This window comes from Amia ocellicauda, chromosome 8 (assembly GCF_036373705.1).
Source record: "Amia ocellicauda isolate fAmiCal2 chromosome 8, fAmiCal2.hap1, whole genome shotgun sequence".
Lineage (NCBI taxonomy): Eukaryota > Metazoa > Chordata > Actinopteri > Amiiformes > Amiidae > Amia > Amia ocellicauda.
The window spans coordinates 28270348-28298323 of NC_089857.1; the positions used below are offsets into that span (position 1 = coordinate 28270348).

Sequence of the window (27976 nt, forward strand, 5' to 3'; positions counted from 1 at the left end):
GAATAAAAATAGAATACCAGTGGAATAATGACAGCCCTAACAAACAGGCCTCGACATTGTTTCTTTATTAAATTCAATTATGCCTTTATACCCTACTGTACAGGATTTGACAGAATCCTAATACAGTAAAGTAAAATTACTAACAGAATGACAGAATTATCCTTAAATACATACAACTGGGTTGCCTTTTCTCCTAGGTCTGAACATTTGCTCATGAAATAACTTGATATGCCTGAAGAAACTTGATAAAATAATATCCTTTATTCAGAATTATTTCCTTATTTGTGTTTTTCCTCCACTAGAAAAGGTTAACTAACAGAACCTGTTACTGAACAGTTCGTGTGCAGGTCCGAAATAAAGGCTGTTTTGTTCTGTGCAGGTTTACCTTGGTTTGAAATCTCCCAGGATGAACGGGCCCTTGGCATGTCCCGGGCTTGCGGATTGACAACCTGCTTACTTATTCTGTTTCAGGAGTGCAGGGTGCTGGGCATTGGCTCGGTACATTCCAGTTTGATAAATGACTAGATGGCCTTGACACGCACCTCTGCTGCTGTGGCAGAAATTCTGTTGAATGTGCAGCTTTGAACAGAAAGATGTGAAGGGCTGGAGGGCAGCAGCTGAGGTTTCAACAGCTTAATTGGACATAGCTCTTTGTTATCAGGGACGGGCTCTGGACTTGCTCAGTGTGAGATGATCACTGGTTACAAAACAGTCTTCTCTGTGTGTTTGCATTTTCTTGGTTCTTTTAAATCCTCCAAAGTCTCTTCTCTTTTTTTTCTTGTGTTTGTTTATTGAAGGAGTTTAAGTTCACTGCCTTTCTTCAGTTTCCCTTGGATCTTAAATGATTCCCTCCGGTTCTTCTTTGAAACCTGTTCATTATGCAATGCATCTCACCTTTAAAAAGTGCCTTGTTTTCCTAAAGAATCCTATTGTTTTAGCTGATTAGGATCTTAGATGTCTATGCTGGTGAAGACCAGGAAGCTTGTCAAAAGCTGTTTACTCTGTTTACAATACTCCTTTTAATTACCCAGGTGTTTTGCTGGACAATTGGACAATATAATCCTATACCTCAATATCAGATGTAATAGAGAGATTTAAATAAACTGGATAAAGGTGTAGTGTTGCAATTAAAATGGTTGAACTACAGAAAGACAAATAAAACGACAGTCTTTTTCACAATTAGAGTGACTTCTATAGTTTACAAGATGTTGGGCAAGAAATAAAATCAGACTGCAATAACTGTTCAATAATTGACTTTGGAGCCTGATGCACTGCATTCACATCCAGTCTCAGGTTGTGAGGTGCCTGAATTTAAAGCTGTCCCATGTTAGGAATTAAGTTATTCCAAATGGAACTGAGGAACAGATTGAGGGGCTGTCACAATCGCATGCTGCATTAATTTTATATTGCCCGTGTTATTCCCACCCCTTTTCACCCCATTTTGGAATAGACAGTTATTAAACTCTCATGGGAGGACACTTCCTCTGACCGATGGCATAGCATTAAAGCCATCCGCCATATGAAACTATATATATTTTTTTAAATTTTCTCCAAGCCGCATTTGCTTTCCAGTTTTATTAAAAAGGTTTTATTGGACCCACATGTGTTGCCATAGTTCAAGAGAATTGTTGGCCATTGACTTTGGTTTTTGAGGCAATAATACCTTTGTTCTGCTCTGTTGCTCTCTGCAGGTGAGAGAGGCAGCCCAGGCCTTGCTTCTTGCAGAGCTGAGGAGGATCGGGCAGTCGGGCAGGAAGGACACTATAGACCTGTGGGCGCCGTACCTACCTCAGTACGTCGACTGCGTCATGTCACGTAAGTACTGTGAACACTGGGGAGTGGAAGGAGAACAAGACACACTTACAGATGAGAGCAGTTTAAAAGAAGCAGCACATCAATGTTTGATCTTCACACTAGGGTTATATTGACGATTTAATTTGCACTTTGCATTCCAGGGGGTGCGCATCCCACAACAACCCCCCACCCCCCCCCCCCCCGGCGAGAAGATAATATTGGATATCTCAATGTTTGCACGTCCATCATCTGTGATATGTAATTTTTAATATCACCCAATCCTACTTCACACTACTGTGCTTTTATGGCATTTTTATGTTATACAACATTCTTGTGTTCTTCGCACATTGAAAACAATCATAAGTAATCAAAATACCAGCTTCGTTACACTGATTGCATGGAAAGCGTTTCAGTCATTGACGTAACCATCTTCATCGCTGCGCATCCTGTTTAATGAAGATGCGTAGATGCTAAGTGGTGTGAAGCCAGTAGATTGCTTATGGACAGCTACATAAAACACGGTTTTCCGTTGAGTGTTTTTTGAGTTTGAGGGTGTTGCGCTCAGCATCTTAACACATTGAAGTCAATGCGCTATTAAGGGATAAGATTCTGTAGTTAATACTTAAGTTATTCGATATTCAAGGTGTTTTGTTCAATTGACAATGAATTCTGCCACTGATGAGCAATCAAATAAGTATGAGATGTTTTTATTTTAATCATTTGTCTTTTTTTACAAAACAATGAACCATTGTCCATCGAACCAAGCCATAGTCCAAGCCTTCAGGGATTCTAGATTCAGTTTTGTTGCCAGATTTAAAGGAACATCTACAATGTCACCACTTTCAAGCAGCCAAATTGTCAGAATGGCCTCCTGTCAATTGTAAGCTTTCATAATGATTGTAACTAAACCACTTGTCCACTATGTAATTCTTCTTAATACTAAAACATGTGTTGCTTTTTTGCTTAAATGATTTAATCAGTATAAATGCATCTGACCTAGAACTAAGGAGGGGAAAAATACATTTATGTTAATGGATGTAATAACTGTAGTAATTTGCTCAGACAGATGGATAAGGACAAGAGTCTCATGCAGCCTAGTAGATACATGTGTTGATGGGGATGGTGATTTTCTTGGGAACATGCTCGTACTGACAATGCAGTTACAGAAATGAAGTCAGCGATTGAAGGATGAGCGAGGGGGCATGGCTAGAGTTTTAATCCCTGTAAAAGTCTTTCTTTTCAGCTGTGGCCAGTGTGAGCCTGGTAGATAGAAATGCTCGGTACCATTTATTTCAACAGCTGCTTCCAGTACCACTTGGAGAACTGCAGCGGTTTACAGATGTTTTCTCACTAAGTTTCCTGCTGCTGTTGCTCATTGGAGAACTGACAACTTTATTGTGGCAAACTCAAGGGAATTGGACGTGCCTCTCTGAGTGGCAGGACCACTCAAAGCATTAACCAATTAGCCCAGGCAAATTCCTTGCTGTCACTGGCTATCAGGTTTTTATTTACTGGCTAAACAAATTAGCAACAGTAATAAACCACGATATAACCAGAAATGCTGTCTGTATAATAATAATGCAGTCCTGCTGAATGACCCAAGGGAAAATTTAGTAGCATCAAAAGGTGCAATTTTTGCAGCTCTCAGCTGAAATGCTGCTGATGGAACTGTAGAAGAGGATTGTCTACCTGATGGCAATGAAATGTATGGATGTGATTACCCGTTGTTTAATTATGCCTGAGCTAATTGTTGGCTGCAATTAGTTAATTTGCTCAAGGGATATTATCCAGGCATTTATAAGAACTGTAGATGGGGGATTGCAAGGAGGTGGTCTCATTATTTCACTGTGCTTTTCTGCTATTGTCTCTGTGCTTTAAATTGCATGGGATCTGAATTGGCCAGAGTGCTGTGCAATTCGATATTCATTTCTACCCTAATGGCTGGAGTATTAGGAATGCGGCTGTTATTTATTAGTTCTCCGGGGGGATGTCATAACCAGGGACGGGGGCAGGAATATATTGTGACACTGGGGCTGCAAGTCCGGTAACCCGCTTTATTGATGTTATTACAGAAAACGAGAGAGACTACGATATCAAGACGACCGTTTTGGTGCAAACAGATCAAATACTTTTGCCGGGTAACTTGATTTGGCGTGATTGGGTTAGCGTGGATTGTGGTGTCAAGTGAAGGCAAAAGGGGCTCCATTTAAAAACAAAATATATATCCTCTGCAATTGGATATACTTGGGAACAGTCATTCTGATCAGTGTGGAGCAGCAGCTGTCTCTTCTCTTACCGAGTTATAACTCAGGGCTATCACTGTATGTCACACTGTCAAGTGATTCTTCATTCGATGTCACTTAATTAAAATACGTCATGTTCATTCACCCAGTTTTTTTTTTTTTGTGTTCCTTCTCCTCCAGACTGTTTTTTCCCTAATGGCTTACTTGAACTTGTTCTGCTGTAAGCTTCACATTTGAAAAGAAACAATTGGTGCTCTTTGGTCTTATCAACAACACGATATACCAGGCAGCGTTACAAAAGTGTTCTGAATCCAGCAGGATGGGATTGACTTGGCTAGTCTGATTCATTAGTGCCTGCTCAGCAAACATATCTGAGGTATGGCTGAACCTCAAGCTACTTTCACAAGGAAACACTTGGGCCCATTTGGTGTCCTCAGAAGTGCTGCGACTTTGCCCAATCAGGGCCCGAATCAGCACATTTGCAGAGGTAAAGATTAGCATCGCGCTATATGCAACGTCCCATTTTAGCAAGATAAGCCGCTGAGGGTGCCACGGTGTTGTGATTTGAGCTCTGCGCTTTTGAAACTCGCAGCATTTTTCATCACAGTTAGCTGCTGTGGGGGCTGATAACGATTTTAGATTTCTGTGTATGATCATTTTTACATTGCCCAAAAAAGAAAAAAATCAAGCCTATTGATGATTGTTTTATATTTTTTTGTATTCATCTTGTTGAGTAAATGTTTTGTAAGACATGACAGTTGGTGGTTTTCTTTTGTTCAGAATTTGTGGCCTTTTCAACCACTGCTGTTGCTGACTACTTTTTTTTATGAGACTCATTACAAGTAATTTACTTTACCTTCCTCTCTGGCAGCGGGAAACACATTTTCTTTTCCTTCTCTGTGCTGTGCCCCCCCATCTCCCCCCTCCCTCTCCCTTTGTATGTTGTGTTCTAACTGTGCTGCTTGACAGCCCCGTGGCTCCCTGGACAGCGCTGGGCCGGGAGGAGGCTGTGCCGTGTCGCAGGCAGCGTGTCGGCTGCAGCCCGCTCTTAATCAGCAGCCATCCGTGCACAGCGCCACATGGGAGCTGGCTTAATTTCCTGTGTGACAGAGGGGGAATTCAAACCCTGACCTCACAAAGCAAGGAGGCCAACGAGATCCTCTCTCTCTTTCTATCTCTCTCTCTCTCTCTCTCTGTCTGAGCCTGCTCGGCCCCGGGGAGCCCTGTCCTTTCTGCTTCACTGCCCTCTCCGGAGCGGCCTGGTTGGGTACGGCCTACTGAGCGAGTGGTTAGCAGCCACAGCTGTAAAATAAATTGCTCCGTAGATGGGTTGAGCCATCCCAGGTTTTATTTTCCTTCAGAGCAACACATTACAGTTTTAAAACACACCTCATTATCAGCCTTTGTTGATCATCTGCTTGAAGCAGGCCTCCCCAGGATGTTGCCACTTGTTTTGGTATACAACATGTCTTTTCCACATTAGACCAGCAAAGATCATCTCATCGTCCCGTCTCCTAGCTGTTATTTTTCTAGGTTGTTTTGGAATCCTTTCTGTACTCTCTCTGGTCTTTAATCTCATTGACATTTTATTTATTAATATTTATATATATATACATACACTTTTGGAATGAACATTGTATTCTGACATCATCTTCACACTTTGAACAACACCACACTGTGAGGTTTTCTCTTCTCTTCACTAAGGAGGCGTTTCTGTAACAACATTTTCACATCACACATATCCACGATTGCTTTACGTTTTGGTCTTTTTGGCAAAAATTGCAGGTTTTCTTCTCTGCATACTTGGAGATGAAAGAAAACTGTGCAAATAAACCCCCCTGCCCCCCCCCCCCAGCCTTTAAATATTGCCTCTCTGTGTAAAGAATGACAGTGTGTCAGCTGTCAGGAGAGAGAGCCTTGGACAGAGCCCCACTGTGCTGCTGCCCATCTGCAGAATGTTCATAAATGCATTCATTACTGGAATGTGGTGAAACCGTTTTAGTTTTACGTAACAGATTTGATCAAAGTTACCATATGTGTGTTTTTATTTTAATAATGTATTTAACAAAGGGGAGGTTCCCAAAGCTGTGTCCAGTGCAAAGTATAAAGTCTGCTTTTATTTATATATTTACAGTTTATTTGGTGATGAAAATGAGCAGGTATTTGGAGTTATGGGTAAATGAGAAGCATGATGAATGATCTTCTCTTGCATAGTCTAACTTTCTGAGGGGATAGTCTCTTTTGGTCTGTACTCATGAACATGGTTCAGATCTCTTCCTGTAAGCTTTCTTGCAACTTCATGTTCTTGCATTTCCTGCAAGTCCTTGCAGTTTGCTATTTGTTTTGTCAACCATCAAGAATAAATGCATAGTGATGAATAATTTACATCTAATTCATTCAGCATATATTATCTGCTATGGTAATTAAACATGTTTAGGAAAAAATCACAAGAAAGTATTTGGTTTTTTGTCTTCTGAAAAAACAGCAAAGTGAATAAGTTAGTTTGAGCCTCATATGATAATTGATTGACTAATATCAGATTGATTCAAGGTAAAGCGTTATGTTTTTTTATGTTCTTGCTAAAAAACTAACATGTCAAATCAGTCAATCAATCAAATAATGTAAACGAGGAAACTAACACATGCATTCTTTATCTTTTGACATTGCATGTTACCTCAATGTGGATTATGTATTCTTACAAGAGAGTTTTTTTTAATTCTGTTCTAGTGCTTAATTCCCAGTTTATAATATTGTGAAGAGGGGAATTTAATGTTCATTGTCCAAAAAGTAATCAGATGTATTTTAATCCAAAATCATTTAAAACAAATTACTTAACAGGTCTTTGCTGCTTATTTAATAGTCTGTAAGAATAGTAGAATAGTAGGGAAGGCCACAACAGTATTTTATTTGCAAATACTATTTCACTGAAGATAACCTTAAAGCATTTTATTTTCCCTTCAACCTGATTTTTGGGGTATTGTATAGTATGCCGTTTTGTTTTTTGAAAGAGTGCCCCTAAACTTTTTTCCTGTCTAATTGTAATGCAACATGCTTGTTTAAAAGAACTTTGTTAAGCTTTTTATCTCTGAATTTGACCTTAATAATCTATGCTAACAAAGAGCAATCTCCAGGGAGAGATCATGCTGCTTTCCAGAAAATACAAACCTGCTGAGAATTCCAGCAAAAGGCTAAATGCTAGTCTTGTGTGCTTCCTCTAGTTTAGACAGATTCCACTTAAAAAGATGTAGTTTTGTGGTTTTTGTGCTGTTTATTCCTGGAAGTGGAATTGTGTGCTGTCAGTTAGTCTACTGGCGGGTAGCAGAGATACTGAAAAGAGGCTGGCTATGACTCTAGGGAGTGGCTGCCATGGTAACCACTGATGGTCAGTGTTCTGTTACCACAGGAGCGATGCTCAATGACCTCTGCAGGGTACAAGGTTGCAGGGTCACTGAATTTGATCTTTCTTTGTTTTAATGGCACCTATTCTACCAGAACAAGAAAACACGGTGGGGAGGATGGAGAACATTAGTATTGAATTCTAATTCATTCATACATCTATATCTTTGTAGAGAAATCGTAGTGTCATATGTATTATTACACCCCATTGATCCGATTTCATGGATTTGTTGTGCATTTGATATCAAACCTATGAATGAAAATTCTGGGGATTTATTAAGATGAAAAGTATTTGTTGTCTAATTTTATTGATGACTACTAAATAAATCAAAACAAATTAGAACTCAGCTTGCAATATATAAATAAATATATAATGTATTATTAATATATATATATATATCTTGCAAACTGAGTTCTAATTATATATTGCAGATGGAAACATCTTGGGGAGTCCTTCATCCAGCAGTGGATTGATATATGTATATGTATATCCCATAGTATTAGAAATCATCACATGAGTTTCAAAACCTCTTATGCTGATTTGATGTACATGCTTTAAATTAAACTGGCGTTCTGTTTTATCCCAGATTCTTTTGTCGTTCTCTTGGTTTCAGTTTATTGCTGAAGAGATTTCTAAAAATATTTCTGCAGCCTTCTGACTCTCTCATAGGAGTTGGAGAAATGTTAGTTAAATAGTTGTATTTTCTTGAGTAGAAGATAATCACTTGTTTGTGTAAGTCAAATGTTGAGTTCTCCTTTCCTGGTAGGATTGCAGTAATATTCACAGGTGTCCCCATAATTCTGACCACCCGTGGTGATCGATAAATATACGCCCTTATTAAAGATGCCCGTATAATGGTGAAATAAGTGGAATTACTTTCAGAAGTTTGGGAGACATTTTGATTTTCTGCTCTGCTTCATTGCAATTTCTGACAGTGAGAGCACTCATGCCTGAGTCAGCCAAACAAACCCTCCTCTTGCCTGTTAACCAATTGGAATTGTACAGGAGTCTGTCAAATTTCGGGTCAGGTCGAAGGCCTATTTGCTTATTTCATTTAGAACTTTATGTGCAGCAGTCCAAGACTCTGGAGCTCCCCTGTCTTATCTCGTTTCCATAGGGCCCCTGGAGGACAGCAGAACCCGACAGTCAGGTTACCACTGTCAGTCTCCGAGCTGTGCTCGCTCTGCTGACAGGGTGAATACAGACAGCTTGCTCTGGTCAGGGCTGTTTAATACACACTTTTCTCCTCCATACCTGTCTTAGTAGTATTATTATTTTATTATTATTTATTTCTTAGCAGACACTCTTGTCCAGGGCGACTTACAAAATAGAAGAGCAATACAAAGTGCTATAATAATACATTTGTATGTTGTCCATCTACCCCAGCACACTTGTCATTTGTCATGCCACCATAGATGCAATATTTTTCCAATGCCATACTGATCAATTTAAGTCATATTAGTACAAATCAATGATAGTAATGCATGTGTTTACACATCCCACCGCCTAAGGGAATACACTAAGAAACATCCATAAATATTTTTCTTTGCTGTTCTTTTTTTATTTTAATATGTATGTATTTATATATTTCGTTAATGAACGAATTATTGACTTTATAACTTTCTAAACATTGTTTTGATTAAGGCTGTATGCCACTCTGTCACTGCAGAATTCACCAACAAGGAAATTTGTTTATGGTCATTCTTTCAGACTTCTTTATGGAGTTGAATAAATATATATTGTAAATATAGTCTGGTGTCAATACCACAAGGGGTGTTATTTGGGCCAGGTTTTGATGTGACACCCAATGTAAATGCACAATCGGAGACGGTGCTTTTTTCTGGTGGAATCACCCAACTTAATCAGCAGGAACACAGCAACAGGAAAGCTCACTGAATAGGAAATAAATAAATAAGACAAGAAACAATGAAGCGCTCAGACCCCAAGGAGTTAAGATTTTTTAACATGGCACAAGACGAGCTGAGGATCTGATGAAAAGGTGCCTTTGCTTCAAATTCACTTGACTTCTCCTAGCCCCCCACCTTGGCTGTACAGGTGGGGGGCCGGGGTGGATCAGGCTGTGCTGGCTGCCTATGGGCTTTGTAAACTGCTGGAAAGAGGTGTTTTGTCATGAATAATTCACTTCACTTCACTTCTTAGTTTGTTTATTCTTTTCCATACTGTTTGACTTGATCTCTTTAAATATTCCTTTTGGACCCTGTTCTCCTGCTCTCAGGTCAACTTTTGCTGTTCTTCTGTCTTCCACTCCTTCGCAGGTTCAGAGTATTAACATTGGCAGATGGCGTTGGGATAAAAACTTTGTTTGGGTGAGCAGTTTAACTGTAGCCCAGATGCAGACACATTCTTGCCATTATGTTCTGTTATGTATCTTTAGCAATGCATTGTCTTTTGGCAGACTAATGCATCTTTCTAATTAACTGTGCTCATAGGAAAGTATTTGTGAAATTTGTACAATAAAAATGAATAAATAAATAAATAAACATGGCAAACTCTATCACCACGACAACAGAATATATTATAATACAAATTCTACTTACAATATTGTCAATGTAATAATAAGATTTACAGTATATCACACAGTGTATTACATTACACCAGTCTTAGTGTGTGCTCCATGTATTTTAATCAGTCTCTCATAAGACAATATCTGTGAATATTTCACATTCTTATTTTGCAGGGGTTTTTTTTTTCGTTTTTTTTTCTCCTCTCTCCTTATTTTTCTGTGCCAGGTCAATGGAAAGCTTTTCTGCCCAATACTAATGTGCTCTCAGTTCTAAACAGCTGCTTTTCTCAGATTTTCTCTTGGAAGTAAGTAAATCTATCAACTTAATTGTTTTATAAGGGAATAGGTTTGTCACCCTTTAACCTAAACTTATTGCGTTTTTTCCTCTCCTTCTTTTCGTCTTTACTCGAGCAGTGGCAGACAGGGCCCGGCTCTCATCAGAGAAGTAATTGAATTGGTTAACCTTGAAAATTTCCCCAGTGCAAGGTTATCATCATGAATATATAATAGCCGCTAATACGGAAAAGCAGCACTAGTGCGGCTTAAGAAATGACCTGTTTCCAGTAAAACCCCTAACTCCTGCACAATTAGTCTGCCAGAAAAACAACAACAAAAACAACACGGAAGCCAGCCTTGGCGATCACGAAAAAAGAAAAAAAAAAGAAAGAAAAACCATACTGAGTGGCTTTGTGCTCCAGACATTCATTGCTGTTCTGTTGCTGTTTTAGATTCTGCAGTGCATACGCCTGCACACACCTTAACCCAGTAATGGCCACCGTAGCTCAGAATTAACGAGTAGTACTGTAGATCCCTTATTGCAGCATTTCCCATGTCATAATTATAGAAAACAACTAATTTTCAATAAGGCAGTGGGACGCACCGATTCTCTGGACGGTCCTCGTTCATTGAGTCCTGTACCACAAATTAAGTACTCTGTGACTGTAATTTTCTTGTGGAATTGATGTTTTGCATTAAAGAGTGTATGAAAAAGATCTGCCTGGCATGTAGCTGCCTTTAGCTTTCTATTTCTGTAGCTACAGAAATTGGCAGCAGGATAAAATGTGCCTGCAGTTTGATATTTTTGAAGATTTGTTTCATTGGGTAAATTTTTCTGCATTATGCTCCAATAACAAGCACAGGTTTTCAGTTTGTGAACTGGGATCGCTGCATTTTTTAAATTTATTTACTACAAACGTCTGAATTCCCAGAATGCATTGTGTGATTGACTAAGCAAGACCAGTCTAAGGAAAGACTGTTTTATGCAACCATTTTAACTGAATGTCTATTGTTAGTATGACTTATAATTATACAAAGAGAGAGACTTGGTCTACGTTTATGCAATTGGCCCCTGTTCCTCAACCACAGCGTCTTCTGCTTTTTGATTTACCCAAACTTGATCTGCTTAATTGATTCAGTTATTGGACTAGATAATTTTGCGTTCAGGACTTTCAGTGGTTTAATGTTTAGTGCAAGGGTTCTTAACCTGGGGTTCTTGAGGTATGTCCAGGGGGTCTGTTGTTTTACTAATTTTTTTTACTGGAGCCTTATGAAATTATATTCTCTAAATAGTTTTGGGGTTCATGGGTAATCTTTGAGGATCTGGAGGGTCCGTTGGTGTAGGAAGATTAATAATCACTGGTGTAGAGACCTATACATGTTTCAGGGTTGTGGCTCTCCAGAAAAAGTGTTGACAATCACTGGCTTAGACGGTCCAGGAAAGTGAGATGAGTTGTAGAAAATTGAATCAATGGAAGAAAATCTGTTATATGCACACTTTCTCATGTGCTCCACAAATATATTTATCCATCCTTAAGCAGAAGAGGGTAATGTTTTGATCCCCAGTGGATGCTGGAAGATAGGTTCATAGAAATACATTTTGTGGTGCATCATTAAATGTGAGTCATTTACCTTCTCCGCATATGAACCTATTTGAATGCTTTTGGATTTAGGCAGATCTTGAGGGGCAGCAAAACCATTTCATTTCCAGAGAAATTCCCTTTACCCATGAGGGATACGTTTCAGTTTCCACAACTCAGGACAGGTTGTGCATGTGCTGCTGCCCCCCCGGAGTCCCACCTCCTTGCACCGTCCTCCACTGTGTTAACTACCAGGGAAATCAGGCCAGCTGAAAAGACCATGCATGAGTGCCTAGAGTGAAAGGCAAGGCGGGGTTCCCTCCTCACAGTCATCCCCCTTCTCTTCTGTTCTTGAAGGGCGTTTTTCAATTCGGACTTCATGAACAAATCCACAATGAACTTTACTCGCTCATTATCAAATACTTTTTCAAAAAACAGCTGCTATTACTTTCATCTGTGTGACTGCCCTGTTTTATAGAAACATTATTATTTCACCCCTGTTTTATCTAGATTTAAAAGTGGAAAGTTTAGGTTTGCAGCTAGAACTTATTCTGTAATCAGTGGAGTGAAGTAATGGGAGCAAAATTATAGTTTGTCTGAATGATAATGCTTTTTATTATGAAGATAAGGAAATAAACAAATTATGTTCTTTGGAAATCTTCATACTGTTTATAGAGCCCAGAGAATTTGATCATGGACACTTCTAAAAATAATTGAATTGTATTTTTTTTTTCTCTGTACCTCTACATCAATTCCTTTGTGGCTACGTAATCATATACTATTGTGTTTCATCATGCTCTGTTTTGTGCTTGGTGTTATACTTAACAAGTGCAATCTCTATTGTTGGGTCTCTGCAACATGACAGGCCTATAGATTAAAGAAACAATATACAGTGCAAAAACCTGTCTAGTGGTTTTGGACCCTGGTCATGGAGAACTACAGTCTAGAGGGCTTTCTAGAACAGCTTTTAAGAAACCTCAGTCATTTTTAGATCATTTGGAAGACAATAAGTCAAAATAACTTGTTTAATGGATCAATAACAACAACGTGTTTTCAGCATTTTTAAACCAGCACATTAGGGTGGCCTATAAAATGAACATGTTTGGGCCACTGTCACGGTCACATCAGTCATTCAGCCAAATACCCGAAGATAAAAAAAAAACTGACTGCAGCCCCCAGCTAGTGTGATCAGTGATTATTGATATGTCTGTATCATAACATGCATGAAGCAAGTGCAGAGACATTTTCAAATAAATACAGGTACAGAGAGTTGTGCTGGTTTGATTTTCACTTTGATTCCTTCTCAGAATATACTTTGATTTGCCTTCTCTCTCTTTCTGTTCCGCTATAGTAATTGCCACAGCCTGCCCCTCTCTTGAGTATAGCCAAAAGAGAAACAAACTTTCAGAAAATTGGAAGACCTTGCTTAGACATCACTGCTTGATTGATTCTGGCCGTACATTATGGACCTGCCAACACGAAACAGTCGGAAGTCATAAGAGCTTCTTGGACGCTGATTGTTTAGAGATGGCTGTTATAAAAGAAACTGCTGGTATTTGAAAATGGAATCTCTCAATGCCTCACAAGTCTGCTAAGAGATGATTTTATATATGCTTGTCAATCATTTCAAATCTTTGAGTCAAACAAACAAACACAATTGTTTGTTTAGAGGTCTGTCCATTTTTCTGTCTTTCCATCTACAAGGCTGATCCACGGCAGTATACTTACCAGGTCTTTGTTAATAGCTTCATTTGAAAACCACACTGATTTGATCTCTATAAACCTAAAACAAATCTTTCCCCTCTCTCTCTTTCCCTCCTCTTTCCCCACCTCTATTCCTTTCTTTTTATTTGTGTGCCTGCGTGTTTCTGTGGGTGCGAGAAAGCAGACAGCCTGTATGTATAATGCAATTGGGGAGCTGGCCTTGGATCGATAAGCATGGTGTGAAGTGAATTAATGTGAGGCAGGCATTCTGTCTATCACAGAGAGAGAGAGAGAGAGGAGGGAGAGAGCAAAGGAAAAAGTGGGCCAGAATAAGGCATTGCCTACATTTCTGCACTGTTGTACCTTCAACACACCTTCCTGAAACACAGCCATCAAAAACTAGGCTATGAATGGGCTAAAAGAGATTTTTCCTTTAGGTAATCTTCAGGTTAAAACTTACCAGTACATTTCATTGCATTTCTTTACAAAGGAAAAAAATCCTGCCTGTGTTGGTTTCAGGTAAGACTGTCAGATGGTGCAGTGATGGGTAAATTTTTTCCATCCAGATGATATATTGGTCTCTCCCAAGAGACATGTGGAAACCTGAGTTTATTGCCTTCAAACAGCGAAGACAAAGCACAAAGTTGGTTTGAATGAACAGGCAGCGTTTTTTAAAATAAATGCTGACCAGGATTGTGCAATTTTGGGGTGTTAAGAAAAAAGGAAAAGAACAACAAAAAATGATTTTAATCTTGCCCTTGAAATCCAAATTGCCAGACACAAAAACATTTTGACTGGGGGGGGGGTGAACAAAATAAAGAAGAATAATCGTAATTAAAATGACACTGTGCTATTGATACAATAGCTCTCTAAAGTGACACTGCATTAGAGACTAGGTGTATCATATATAGATTTGTGTACATTTCCTTTCATTTGCAGCCATAGAATATACTTCAATCACACCACTTTACATGTATTGGGGTTGGCTATAACTTAGATAAGAAATCCTTTAATACTAAAATAGGTTCTGCACTGCATGTAGCAAAGGTGTGATGAACTCTCTCCAGTTCTCTGTGCTGAGTTAGGGTGCACTGTGCTGTAAGGAGTAATAAACTGTCAATAACCAGTCATAAGTTGATGTGCCTTGAAGAACACAACTATTGAGGCAGAAATGTGGGTGATGATTTTCCCATATACCCCAGCTGGCTGGAATACTCTAACATCCAGTAACATTAGTCTATTACTTTAACAGCCAAATAATCAATTTGTAAAAAGAAACATGTCTGTCTGTCTCTCAGTTCATCAGTGTGGCAACATTCCCTGTTCTTTGCAGCAGAAAATGATTGATCCCTTGTAATAGTCTATTTTTATGTAATATGTATGCAACCAACTGTAAAAGCTGCTGAAAATCACTCCTTTTACCTAGTCACTCATGAAGTTGATTACCTTAATAAGGCAGCCGCTGATGGCTGTGTAGCATGAGATTTGGCCAACTATGAACCACAAAAAATATGGATGATTGAAACTACTGTAAAGTAAAACTATGAACCAGTTTCTGTCATCTTTGGATACATTTGGTCCTACAGTTCCCCTCTGTCCCATCGCTAATGTTGAAAGATCTTTTCTATGTAACGACCAAAGAGATCTCTTCTGCGTTTGTCACATTTGTTGCACTATTGGTCAGCTTTGATTTTGGTTTCAGAATTTTGCGAGGCCTAGTTCTGATATGGTGTTCAGCTTCCTGTAATATTTCCCTGTGGATGACTATCTGTGGTGCTTTTAGCCTCTTTTCAATTGCCACCTGAGTCATATTTCAACCCTGACCTCCATGCTGTACTTGCAAGGCTTGAGAATTTGAACACAGCACTTTTTCTTCCCCAGTGGCTTCTGAAACAAAATGCCTGCCTTTTGCTCAGTAGTGACTTTGGGGAATGTGAATAATTATGATTCCCTCTTCTCTCTGATCCTGAGCATTCCCACCTCTAGAACTTTGGGTCTTTGTGCATCTCTTGATAAAAGCAACAATTGCTTAATGGGTTTTGCTCATGTTATGTTAACCATTATTATTATATATTCATGATATTTAACTGACATGTTGGCATAAGCTTTCCTTCAGGGTGTAATTATGAACAAACATTTAGATCTGAAATGAAACTATCTTCCTTCTTGTTTTGTTATTGAATGGGAATTAAAACATTCTCATCAGTTATTGCTGAATAGGTTGTAAAAGTTAGTAACCCAAATAAAAATGCAAGCCAACCACGAGAACAGATAATAATGTAAACCAATAAAAACCAACATATTTTGGCTTAATTGTTTATTGTTACTGCAAAGCACACGTCAAGTCCTTTAAAAAGTATTTTAGACAAAATAATCAGTTTTTCTAAAAATGTCCAATAAACTACTATAATAATATTAGTTTTAAAGCTGATTGACCCAAAAAACAAAACTAGGCTGTAGAAACTGATTCGCGAGGATCATTCAAGAAGCAGCTTGATGAGGTCCTTGGATCAATAAGTGTCTAGCAACCAAATGAGCGACATGGGCCAACTGGCTTCCTTTCACTTGAAACTGTTCTCACATCCTTGCCTTCATATGTGATTATCTTCTCATGAGAAATTGGATGAGCTCTACTTACTAAAATCCTCCTCAGCATGTGTGAACTGAAGGCATTATCAACTGCATACATTTACTCAATACAACCTTCTAACCAAATGTTCGTCTGCAAATAAAATGATTTTCACACTGTTCCGATACATTACCTAGCTTCTGGCCTTGATTCATCGGTCTACTACATAACAAGACTTACGTTAATTATGGTAATTTCATTCTGGAGGTCCAAATTGCTGCATCTAGTACAAACCAAAAATCCAATGAGCCTTTTATCCAGCAGTCTTCATCTAACATCTTCATGTAACACTTGATGCAAAATAACTATTTCTGCTCATGACATTGTTGTAGGGACTTCAAAATTAACTAAACTCCAAACCTACACTACTTAGTTTCCTTTTTAATACCCCCTAGAGTTAAAGCTTTATTCTCCAGCTTTTGATATTATACAAGTTGCAGGAGTCTTGCGTTATGTGGCTATGCTCCTGGTAGTAGGGGTGAATGGTGTGTGACTTAGGATTATACAAGCACAGCTGGCTCTGAGGCATAAGGGAATAAAGTGGATGGATGGATGGATGAATGGGAAGATAATTAAAATCAGGTGCAAGTGAGCCCTTTTTATGAATTGGGTGGCATAGCAGGTAAGTGTAATTCTTTAATCTCACTGGTCTCTCACCCCCGAGACCAGTGATTAATTGAACCAGATCCTGAGCTGAATCCATACACATAGAGTTGACAGTGACTGGTCAGCGAGGGGGAAATCATATTGGACTCAAAATCCCAGCTTCATCGAGGATTTCACACACAAGGTTTAACTTGTCCAGACATTTAGTGTTAGTTAATATTTGATCAAGACAGTCACAAGAGTGTGGAGTAATTCCCTCTAAAAAAAAATATCCTTTATTTTTCTTTGGCTTATAGTTAAGACATAGGGCTGAATGCCAGTGCTTTGAAAATTGTAACTGGTTTTGCTGTAGCCAAAAGGGAGCATCTCATGTTTTTGGTCCTTCCAGTCTCAACTAAAGCAGAAGTTTAATCCATCTTCAGGAATAAAAAAAGGAAAAAGGAAATTGTTAACCTGATAAGCTATTCAAAATGAATGTGATTTTTAACAACTGTTTTGGTGTCCCAGCTAATTAGGCTGCCATGTTTAAAACACAACCTGGGATTACACATTTCTTGTATGATTAATATTTATATGTGTGAAAAATATGTCCGGGCAGAACGCTTTGGTATAAAAGTTTGATGAATGAAGCGCAAGAATAGCTGTCGTGCTTTGCAGACACCTTCTTTAGGACCTGAATTTTAAAGCAGTGAAACCTCCCAGAAAAGCTACCTCTTCCAGGCCCTGAGGTTAACAAGGCTGGGTCGAAGCTGTGTGTCATTCCTGTCATAGAGCACTTGACCTTGCAGGAAACCGTTTCTATTCATGCAGCAACACAATGAATTATGGGTCCTACTACACTGGTGTCTTAATACCCTCTCTCAAACCAAGCTTTACATGTGCAAAGATTTATATTATTATAACTATAAAATTATACTCTTCATCTGCTGTTACTGCTTGTTACTTTCCTTTGTCTTTGTTTGAGAACCATAGGTGATCTTTTTTTAGCCTAGATATTTTTGTCCAAATGGCTATGACTCACCTTGCCAGCCAGCCAGGTTAGTGAGTATATGGAGGCTGATTGGGATCATGCCTAGACACTGGTGTTATGAGCACCAAACCCCATTTGATGCAGCCATTCAGCTCAAGGTGTTCTCAATGACCAAATACCAGTATGCAATCTTTACTATTTCTTTATATTAAGTTTTCCTTCAGTAAACCATATTAGATGACAGGTTTTTCCTTTCACTTTTGACCGCAAGCCCATGTTTAGATGGAAGAATCAGTATTTTTTTTCCCCCATTACTTTTCAGTAAATCAGTTTTTATACAATTTTAAATATAGGCTGTACTAATGCAAATTACTGAATTCATAATAACATAGGAGAGGGGACATTTAAATGTCTGTGTCTACCTGTAAATTTAGAACCACTCTGAATGTTGTTTAGGAGAACTTCGTAAGTAAAGTGAGATCTTGACTGCTGAAATCTCGAGAGACACAAGTATTGAAGCTATTTTAACCATGAGAAAGCAACTGATCCTGCCCTTAAAGGCATGCTGAGACTTTATACACTGTGACCCTGTACTGGATGAGTCAGATATTGAAAACTGATGGGTGGATAAATAACGTGCATAATGTGTGCATGATATATTCTGCACAGATACACACTTTAATCTGTACTGGTTGCTACTGTGCTTTTGACTTCCCTCTCCTCTGATTATGTGTGTGTGGGTGGAGATGGGGGGGATGTAATTTAGCCTCTGTCCTTTTTCCAACCTTGACCTTTTCGGTAGAAGCCAGAGGTGTCTGATGGCCTTTGTGATGCCAGAGAATGTAAAAGGGATTTTGCTTTGGGTAAATGTTTACTATGCTCTCCATAGCTATGCACAAAAATAATTGTCTTTAGATCTTAAATATGTCATTGGTCACTTCTGAAAGCCGAGGTTAATTAAAACATAAAGAAATACATTAATGGACAGGGGGATTAATCAGTCTCAGCCTCTGTGCACTAAGTTGTTCAGTTCATCAAAATTAATTGGACGAAAATTGTCAATATTGGCAAATTTAGCTTTGAGAACAGCAAGCATTTTAGATAGTCACAAAATTTGTTTAGAAAGTATGCAACACTGGAAAAGAGAAGCAGAAGTCTGGTCTGTGACATTTGCAGGGAAGATAGCAATATTGTTCAAGGAATTAAAATATCATGAAGACTCATTAAAATGTATTCATTCTGCAGAGGGTGGTGGGTGGCGATAAAATCCAACAAGTCATTTCCCTTGATGTGCAATACATTTAATAATCCTCAATCCAGTTATGTCACCTGGTAGGTAGTCAGAGAAATGAGCCCTAATTCACAGTGCTTCATCATTAGCTGCACCAGAAGAATGATGTCATATTTGTACTTTCCCCAGGAGATTTGTGAGGCTGGAGTTGATGCTCCATATGATACTTGATACTTGTTGGCTGTTTTTGTTTCTTAATTTGAAGGTTCACATTTATGACTTCGCTGCACGCCAATCTTATACCCGAGAAAACTCTTTACATTTGACATGACTATTTCTCAAGGAAATGGGGCGTGAGGTCTTGTGGTGTGGTGGTGAGCTGTTTGCCAAACTAAAGCTCACCACCAGCTTGTGGGAAGTGGATTTGATATGTAAAGCTGTACAATATTTGTTTTATTATATACAGTAAATAGATTTAAAAAATAAATAACTACTGTCATGTGGCACATGATATTCCTCAATATGGGGCTGTTTTGTGTCCCTAGGGTGTGTGGAAATAGCAGTCTCAAGATTAGTAACCTACCACAAGCCCCCAGGTATGGTTAATCTACTAACGAGGGTTCACATTTTGGTCAGAAAGTCTGCTCTAGCTCATGGGGTTTCTTTTATGTTGCAGCTGGAGCAACAGCAGAGACTGTGCAGACTGTGCCGCCCCCCCCTGAGCTCCCCGGCCCTGAAGTCAAAGCTCCGGAGGAAGAGGTGGACCTCCCTGAAGACGACATCACAGCAGGCAAGTCTTGGCCTTCTTCGGTTGTTTGCTTGGAATTTATATAGTTTAACCTGTAATGCCTGGCTATGTGTTGTCTGTACCCGTTAACTTTCCCTTAAGAAGAAATACATATCTTTTTTTTTTTCTTTTTTTCTCACAAAGAATGACTTTCTTAACTCTACTTTATTTATTTATTCATTGGAACTCTCACAATTCATTAACGGATTTCTCAGTCCATCACACATTCCCTAATGAGTGCAAATGTCCATGTAAGGTTGTTCCGGTAAACCGTATACCACCTCACTGTAGTGAAATATATATATAGAGAGAGCTCTGCTTCATAACCTGCAGTGGCGATTGTCTGTCAGGTTGTTCACAGCTGTAGCATCAACACATTTTCCATAACAACTACCTTTGAACGAACCTCTGTGAAGATGCTGGTGTAGCTGCAATTCAACTCTGGCGCTTTCAATCGCAGTGAGCAAAAGTGGCTCACAAGTGTCTGTCTTTGCAGGAGCACAAGACACCTGTCAGTCATTCTTTAGGACCATTAAGTGTTGGCTGTCTGTACATTTACCAAGCCGCAATTTCTTCCTCTAATAGTCTAATAAATTCTCTTGATTCTCAAATGTTGCCATTTTCTAAAACATCAAGGGGCAGACAGTTTAAAAACATACAGGCTACTTTTTATTCAGCGAATTGATTATTTTATTTGCACTTACCCATGGCGACTTAGTTACCCTGTATAGTCAAGAATCACAATTACAAATTTAACACAATTATTTATTTATACATATTATAAGATTATATAAATAAAAGTTATCATTATCGTACTTGGGCATCTCATTACTGTAATAGATGTCAGAAATTACATGCTAATGAGAAGTTGAGTAATGGTAATGGGAAGGCCTTCATAATTTCTGTAAATTAAATTCAGCAGCCATAGACATTTTGAGAAATGTTGGCGTCGAGACCTTAGATTCTCTTTACATCCCAAATATTTTTTTCTTCAAATTAAGGAATTTCTTACATATTATAGTAATTACATTAACAACCATAACACACAAAGGACACCAAGGTAAAGTATTATTTTAAAATAAATAAATTGATGATACTCACCTTATGTCCATCTTGAAACTTATTTTCCTGTTGCATCAGGGGTAAATAAAGCTTTATTTAATGCTTATTGGAACCTCAGGGGAACATTAGCAATTATAATGGTAATGAGAATAATACTTGGGATACATAGGGGCTGGATTTAAAAATAAAATTTGAATACACGCTTACTTAAGGAGCGAACAGCAGCGTGAAATTCCTTGGTGTTATTTCTTGACATATGAAGCAATCATTCCCTAAATCTGTATTTCTCTTTTTACTTGACTCAAATAATGGGCATCACCAGGAATACAGATATAATTTGATTTTCTTTGGGGGATGTATCTGTTTTAAGATAAAGTAAGTGTTAATCAATAATTCACATATTCATAGTTTTCTTATGTTCCTAGATGGTTATTGGGAATGACAGACTGTATTGGCTTGGTAAAAGGTGCAATGTAATTATTGTGTGAGAGGTAATTGAAATAGACATTGCAAACGGAGGGTTAATAATTTCAGATACTTCAAAGCCTAATACATCTGGAAATCAGGAAAAAAAACATTTTATATGTGAACATATATTTTATTAGTTTTTTTCCTTTCTTTAAATCCTGTGTAATTGAAACAGAGCTCCTTGACTTTGCACAAGCCTTGGACTCCATTTGAAGTGGCTCCCTGCACTATTCTACTCAATATAGCTGCCTTTAGTATTTCCTGTATTCCTTTGTGAAATTTATAAAGACTTTGTTAGTTCTTACATGGTACTTAAAAATGAACATTAAATAAACCAAAAAAGCTGTATCTGCTAAAGCTGGTAGTGAATAATGGATGTTTCAAGTGTAAGGGCTCTTGCTTGTTACTTTTGTTTGACAAGAATTCATTCTCCCCAGATGAAGCGCTAAGTTGAAGAGCTAGAGAGTAATTTGTCACTGCGATCACTTTACAGTTTTTAAGTGTTGCCACTAAGCACTGTACATGTATGCATAACTTCTGACTGCAACTTAAAATTATGCCACTTTGATCTCCTAAGAGCTGGTTACTGCAATTTTTTCCCCCCAAAGCAGTAAGAGAGTAATTACGGATGTGTAAAACAAACACTTATCACATAACTGTAGGCTTTGTTTGAACTCTTATGGATTGAATTGGAATATGGATTGGAAGACACTTTAAAATGGTCCGTTATCGAGTGTTGGGTGCTTAGGAAGAGGTGGATGCAACCAGCACCAGAAGCCAGAGATTAAAATACTGTCTCTTTACAAGCAGTTAATTTGTTTGGGTGGGGATAGCCTTTTGAGTACCATGGAGTCTATAATGTTAACCAGAATGATCTGCTTTTAAAGTGTCACCGGCAGATTGTAAGTGAGGGGGATGGTAACTATAGCTACTTGTGTTGAAATCACAGAAACCTACACGCTTCAAAGATACTGATTTCCAAAAGGGCCAAAATAAGAAGCTGGGTCCCATTGTGATATATATTTTTTTAAGCCTGATTTATATAACCAAATCAGTTGTTTTATATTTCCAAAGTTGTAGAAAGTGGATAAACTATCACAGAAGAGTTTATAAGTGACCTGATGAGGTTTATGAAATTGCCTTAGAATCAACACTACATTTTTGCCCCTCTGTAAATGCGTCTCATTAAGAAATACCCAAAATATTCCATTATAAGGAATGATACAGCACCGTGTGATCGGTTGACAAGTGCTACTGTGAGTATTGAGCTGCCCTGAAGTTAAACGAAACCCTTCACAGCACAGGGGGGCTTGTCTGGGCTCAGCCATTATAGGGGAAGTCTACTCGAGGGGTATTGTAGTGTGCTCATTCCTAAATGATTCATAAACTCCCATAGATGTTCCCAGCTGTTCTCTACGGATTAGCTTGGGGGAGCAACCTTCGCTCATTTCATAAACCAGTGTTTATTTCTCAGAAAATGCAGTTTTCAAACCTAAATGGGTACTTCATTAGTAGTAAGTTGGAGAAAGACCTCTTGTGTGTTGTTTTAAATGCATAATGTGTGTGACGTAACACTCTTTGTTCCTGATCTGCAACAATGTATAAATAAATCAGACACCAGCACAGTGTCTAAATCCTCGCCTACAAAGGCGAAACAAAGGCTTATCATTTATTTTAATTTTTCCTATTGATCCCCCCCAGTAATTAAAAGAGCTCATAAATTCCGGAGAGCATGCGAAGCAGGAGAAGCGCTGGGGCTAATTTCATGTTTTTGGCCGTGTTGATGACTTGCCTCGAACCAGCTTCCCTTTGATAGTCCATTATTTCAGCTCAAGCCGGCTTCTCCGTATAAACCCTTCTTATTAGCTGAGAGGATTTAAAACGATCCCCCTGTGGGAAGACTCAGACTGGGAGCCTAATGAACTCCCAAGACATTCCCAAAGCCATCATTACTTAAGATCGCACTGCAGCTTGGAAGAAGAAACATGTTTAACTTATGAGCGGTTTATCGGCCATGGTGGTGCAGCTTCTTGTTGCAAGGAGGAAAAAACAAAACGTAGTGGTAACTTCCAGTACATGGCTTCCCATTGATGCTGTATCGACAGAAGCATAACTTCCTATTATAACTTCAGCTGTAACTACTTGAAGACTGACCTTGTTCGATCTCATCTAAGAAAGGCTGTCCTGTTCCATGGAAGGTGTGATTCTGAGTAGTGTCAGTAGACCAGCAGTCCACACTGTACCAGCCCAGACTTGGGTTCACATGCATTTACAAAAGCTCTGTTCACCAAGATGAGACCTAATCCTTGCACCTTCATCGGTTCAGTTTAGTCAAAATCTCCAGTTCACGATCTTGTCCACCTTTGAACGGGACCTGTGTTGAGGTGTCTGACATGATCATGTTGAGGATGGAGTTGGATTGAGTTGATCTGAATTGTGATGATTGGTTGTGAGTAGAAGGCCTCTCCTTGATTAATAGTGATAGTTTCATTTCATTCATTCAAAAGCTGGCTGGCCTTGATTTCCCTCTTGTATTTCACTGGAGTATTTCCTAATGTACATACCTGCTGGCACAAAAATTATAGTGGGTACAGCAGTGTCCATCAGTAGTGTGTGAAGTGAGTAATTCCTACCTATAGAGTGCTTCAGGTCTTGTGAGTTGAAACAAGCTATATGATCTCTTATGATTATTGTGAGTAATACTAGTCGGAGGAGTACTTTGATTAGTAGTATAATTAGGGTTATATTATGATTGTAATAATGTTTCTTTGTAGGACAGTCCTAGACAATGGTTCTGTTTCATTGAAGCCAAGTTGATGCAGACGATAAGACTTCCTGTTTCTAGAGTCACATGTTTGTTAGTTAGATTAACATGCTGCTCCGGCTGTACTCCATAAATCCAGAGAGACTTTTCAAAAGATGACGGGTTTCTGTGTGAGGAGCAAAACAACAGTTGAAAACAACCCCCCCCAACCATTTAATAGTCTGGTATCGTACATTGATAAACTAAAGCGTCTGCTAGTCCTGTGTCTTCCCCCTCTTCCCGTATGTGTTGCAGTGAAAAGTTTCTCTTATCTAGCTGAAAATCCTGCAGTATATCTTCTAGCCATCTTTGATTAATCCTGGTGTGTGTGACCCATTCCTTATCCATTGTAGCATGACGAGAATTGCCTAACCCCCGCAGTGGCTTACCTCTAAACCGAGCAATTCAAGCAGGCCTGAATTCTGCCATGCATGTCCTTGACAGACTGAATAAACAAAAACAAAAAGTGTACTTACAAAAACTGCGCATGATTTTTGTAACTGCTGACGAAAAACGCACGGCACGCACACACACTCTGTAATCTCTGGATTCTTTCCCTTATAAACCCAGAACACAATTCTCTCTCTCAATAATCAAAGCTCTTAATGACAGAATTAGTCCACTCATAATTAAAATTAAATCTCATTTGCTCCATTAGCTGCTTCATGAGTAACTTAAATAAACGTGTTTCAGTGTCTACCTTCCAAATGTGCCAAATGAATCTGTTCTCCGCATAAAAGCACAGTATTACACTTCTTGATTTACCGTGAGCGAGAAATGAAACGTCTTGAAGTTTGAACTGTGCAGTGTGGCTGCAAACCACATCCCACATGGCTCTCTCTGCCTGTCAGCGGAGTGGACAGGATGTTTCTCATGGTGTCATTGCTCAGACGATCAATGTGCAGCAACTTCCATTTGAGGGTAATCCTATTAAAAATGAGCAATCATGATAAAACCCCCTTCAGTATTGGCGGGAACTAATATTGGTGTGATCGGTGGAAGAGTTGCTGTACGTGCATTTTCTATGTCACCCCCCATTCATCTAGCAGAGTAATTTCATTAATAGATTAATGGAGTTGATTGTGCAGATTAAGTTTTTCTATTAGTTTTTCTGAAGGAATTATGTATGTGTATATAATAATAAAATACAGTGCGTTTTGTACTTTTCGTTTAATATTCAAAACGCTAAGAATAAGGAACTTGTATATTAGTGGTAGATTTCAATGAAGAAGTTAAGGAAATTGGTCCAAATTGTAGGATCTTGTAGGAGTAGAATGAACTTCACTCCAAAATGGAAAAGAAGCCCTGAGCTCAGATTATTTCCCAATACATATTACTCTAGCACAGCCTTTTGTAGTTGTTGATTATTTTGATGTTTTGGAGCTACTGTGCGTCTAGCCCTAAATAAATCTGTGTAGGGCTGTCATTTTACAGTTAGTTTACCTAAAATTCTACCTATTGACTGCTCTTCATATTGCATTAATGCAAAAACAATAACACTGTAGGGACTAAACACAAAGGTTTCATTTTCCATCCCCCTTCCCTCTTTTTTCTTTTTTTCTTTTTATGCACTAAAGCGTGCAGGCGTTATTTGTTCCAGTTGTGCCCCTCTCTGTAGGCTGTGCAGAAATTAAAAACTAACTGACCTTTTAGTTAAACATATCCTGCTGTAATGTTTGAAGCATCCAGCATGGAGGAGAGTTATTGCTGTTATTAATGCTCTTTATGAGATGAAGTGAAAGGTCCTGCAGTAGGAATCAGTAATGTGATGTGCGGAGACTGCAAACGACGGCAGCTGGGGAGCAGCCATGCTACAGAGTCATCTTGGGCTGATACATTCATTGATCCGAAAAATCCATCTCCTGCACCTAATGTGGTTAAGTTTCTCCTTAATCCCACTGAAACCATACATTCCCACAACAAAGGTTGCTAAACATACCTGCTCCTTTACCCGCAATGCTGGAGATAATAGCATGACCACTTTGTGGGAAGAGCTTCCCTTAATAGGGGGGGTGTTTTTCTCTCTCTAGCTTTTGCTTACTGTTCAACACAAGGCTTTAACCTTGTACACAACAGAAGCAGTGCAGTAGAGTTCTGGTGTCAGGCTGCCGTTTATGAATTGACAATTAAAAAGCTGCTTTGTGAATTCTGTCTACTAGATTCTTGCAGGTTCCTTAAACTGCATTTGAAATGTGTATGGTGGTAGTTTTGGTCTAAATACTATACTGATTGTTTTTAAAGCCAGGTGTTGGCCTTGAGAAGTCGTCCCCCCCCCCCCCACAAAATTGACACTAGCAAACCTGGATTGATTAATGTTTTTTTTTGTTTTTTTTACTTGCAGTGTACTTCTGTTTTTAATTGACTGAAGTACGAATCAGCTCGACTGTGTATGTAATAGCAATTCAATAAGAGAAACATTTCTACTGGAAATTTGATCCCTTTTTCACATTTTCAGCTGCAGTTAAAATGTCACATTTTATTTCCCATATGAACATTGGAAATGGAAAAAAAATAACTTATCTGAAATTATATATATATATAAGGAATTAAAATAATAAATATGGAATGGAGTGCATTTCCAAGAAACTGTTCAATATTGCAAGGAAAAATATAACTTCAGATTGTTTTGAAATCCAGTCTCCTTTCAGAGATGGAAAAAAACTAAAATGCATCTGAGAACAAAACATGCGTGACAGTAGAATGACACAGGCTCATGATGAATCTATGAATGTATGTATGTATTTATGTATGAAATATATGTATAATCTGACATAGGACGGGACTGGATACAGATCTGTCCTGATTTGAATGTAAATAATCTGATCGTATAGAAATAAAAATAACTAACAATATTGGAGTGCTTCTGCTCCACAAAAAAGAAGAATAGAGGCTTGAATTGAAAGGGGACAATTTAAACCTTTCTCTATGTGCTTAAAAATATGATGGCACTTTCTAGCCTCCATTTATATATCTTTCCTAAAGCTAATATCTATTGATTGTTTTCACAGGGCAGACTTTGGTCTGGGCTAGCCAGTAAGGATGCCTGTAGTGTGCATCTCGGTGGCCTAATCTTTTTCCAGGCCATACTTTCATCTGAATAGCCTCAATCAATGCAGTTGGTTAAAATGACATTGCACGTCTTTAATTCTGCTATTACTGTATCGGCGCTCGTCTGTGCCCTTTTAGAAAATTCCGCCTCTGTCTGTGAGCTGCATCTTTCCCCCAGTAAAGGCGACTGAAATTTAAAACCCCTTTCTCACAGGGAATCATACATTTGCTTTTATCTCTCAGCACTCTGAACATGTTAAATAACATATAAGGTGAGTGGGGGACTCGTAAATTACCACTTCATTTACAGAGATTAACAAAATGATTTTACTCTGAAATATAACGCGGTGTGTTTCGATGATGTAACCATGGCCCATGAAAATTATGCCCTGATTACTACTTCACTTTAAAAATCCTTAAGGAGAAATCTTTATTTTGGTGCACCCAGTAGAACCAAAAAAGGAAATTACTCACAGTTTTGGCAGAATGGATTGACATTTTAAGAACATTGTTTATTGCATAACCACTCCCTGCATCTATGAATGGTACCCATGAATGCGCTGAGTATGTGAATCAGTTGTTTATTTCCCTTTTGTACGTGTCAGTGAATGATAAGACAGAATTAAATCCCTATCTGTCTCTTGGATTTCAGCCATGCTTTACTGAACCCTGTGTTCTGTTAGTATTGTGGGCTACTTTTCACAGGAATTCAGATGTCCAGATTATCCCTCTAGTTTAAAACCAGGATACTGCATTGTTAATGCAGAAACTCTGGGGTGCAGCTGCAGGAGTGTATTCTGCAAGATACTTCTCAGTGCTCCTATTCTGAAAATATCTAATCCTCCTTTTCCTAG

At 38.6% G+C, this 27976-nt stretch overlaps 1 protein-coding gene across 2 annotated transcripts in view; it reads left to right on the plus strand.

Annotated features, from left to right (window-relative positions):
• wdr7 (WD repeat domain 7) overlaps nt 1–27976 on the plus strand; it is a 207983-nt gene that overhangs the window by 61433 nt on the left and 118574 nt on the right. For both annotated transcript variants that reach the window (XM_066710923.1, XM_066710924.1), the window contains 2 exons: nt 1692–1815; nt 19631–19744. In XM_066710923.1, coding sequence (XP_066567020.1) covers nt 1692–1815; nt 19631–19744 — 238 coding nt within the window. The remainder of the gene's footprint in view (nt 1–1691; nt 1816–19630; nt 19745–27976) is intronic.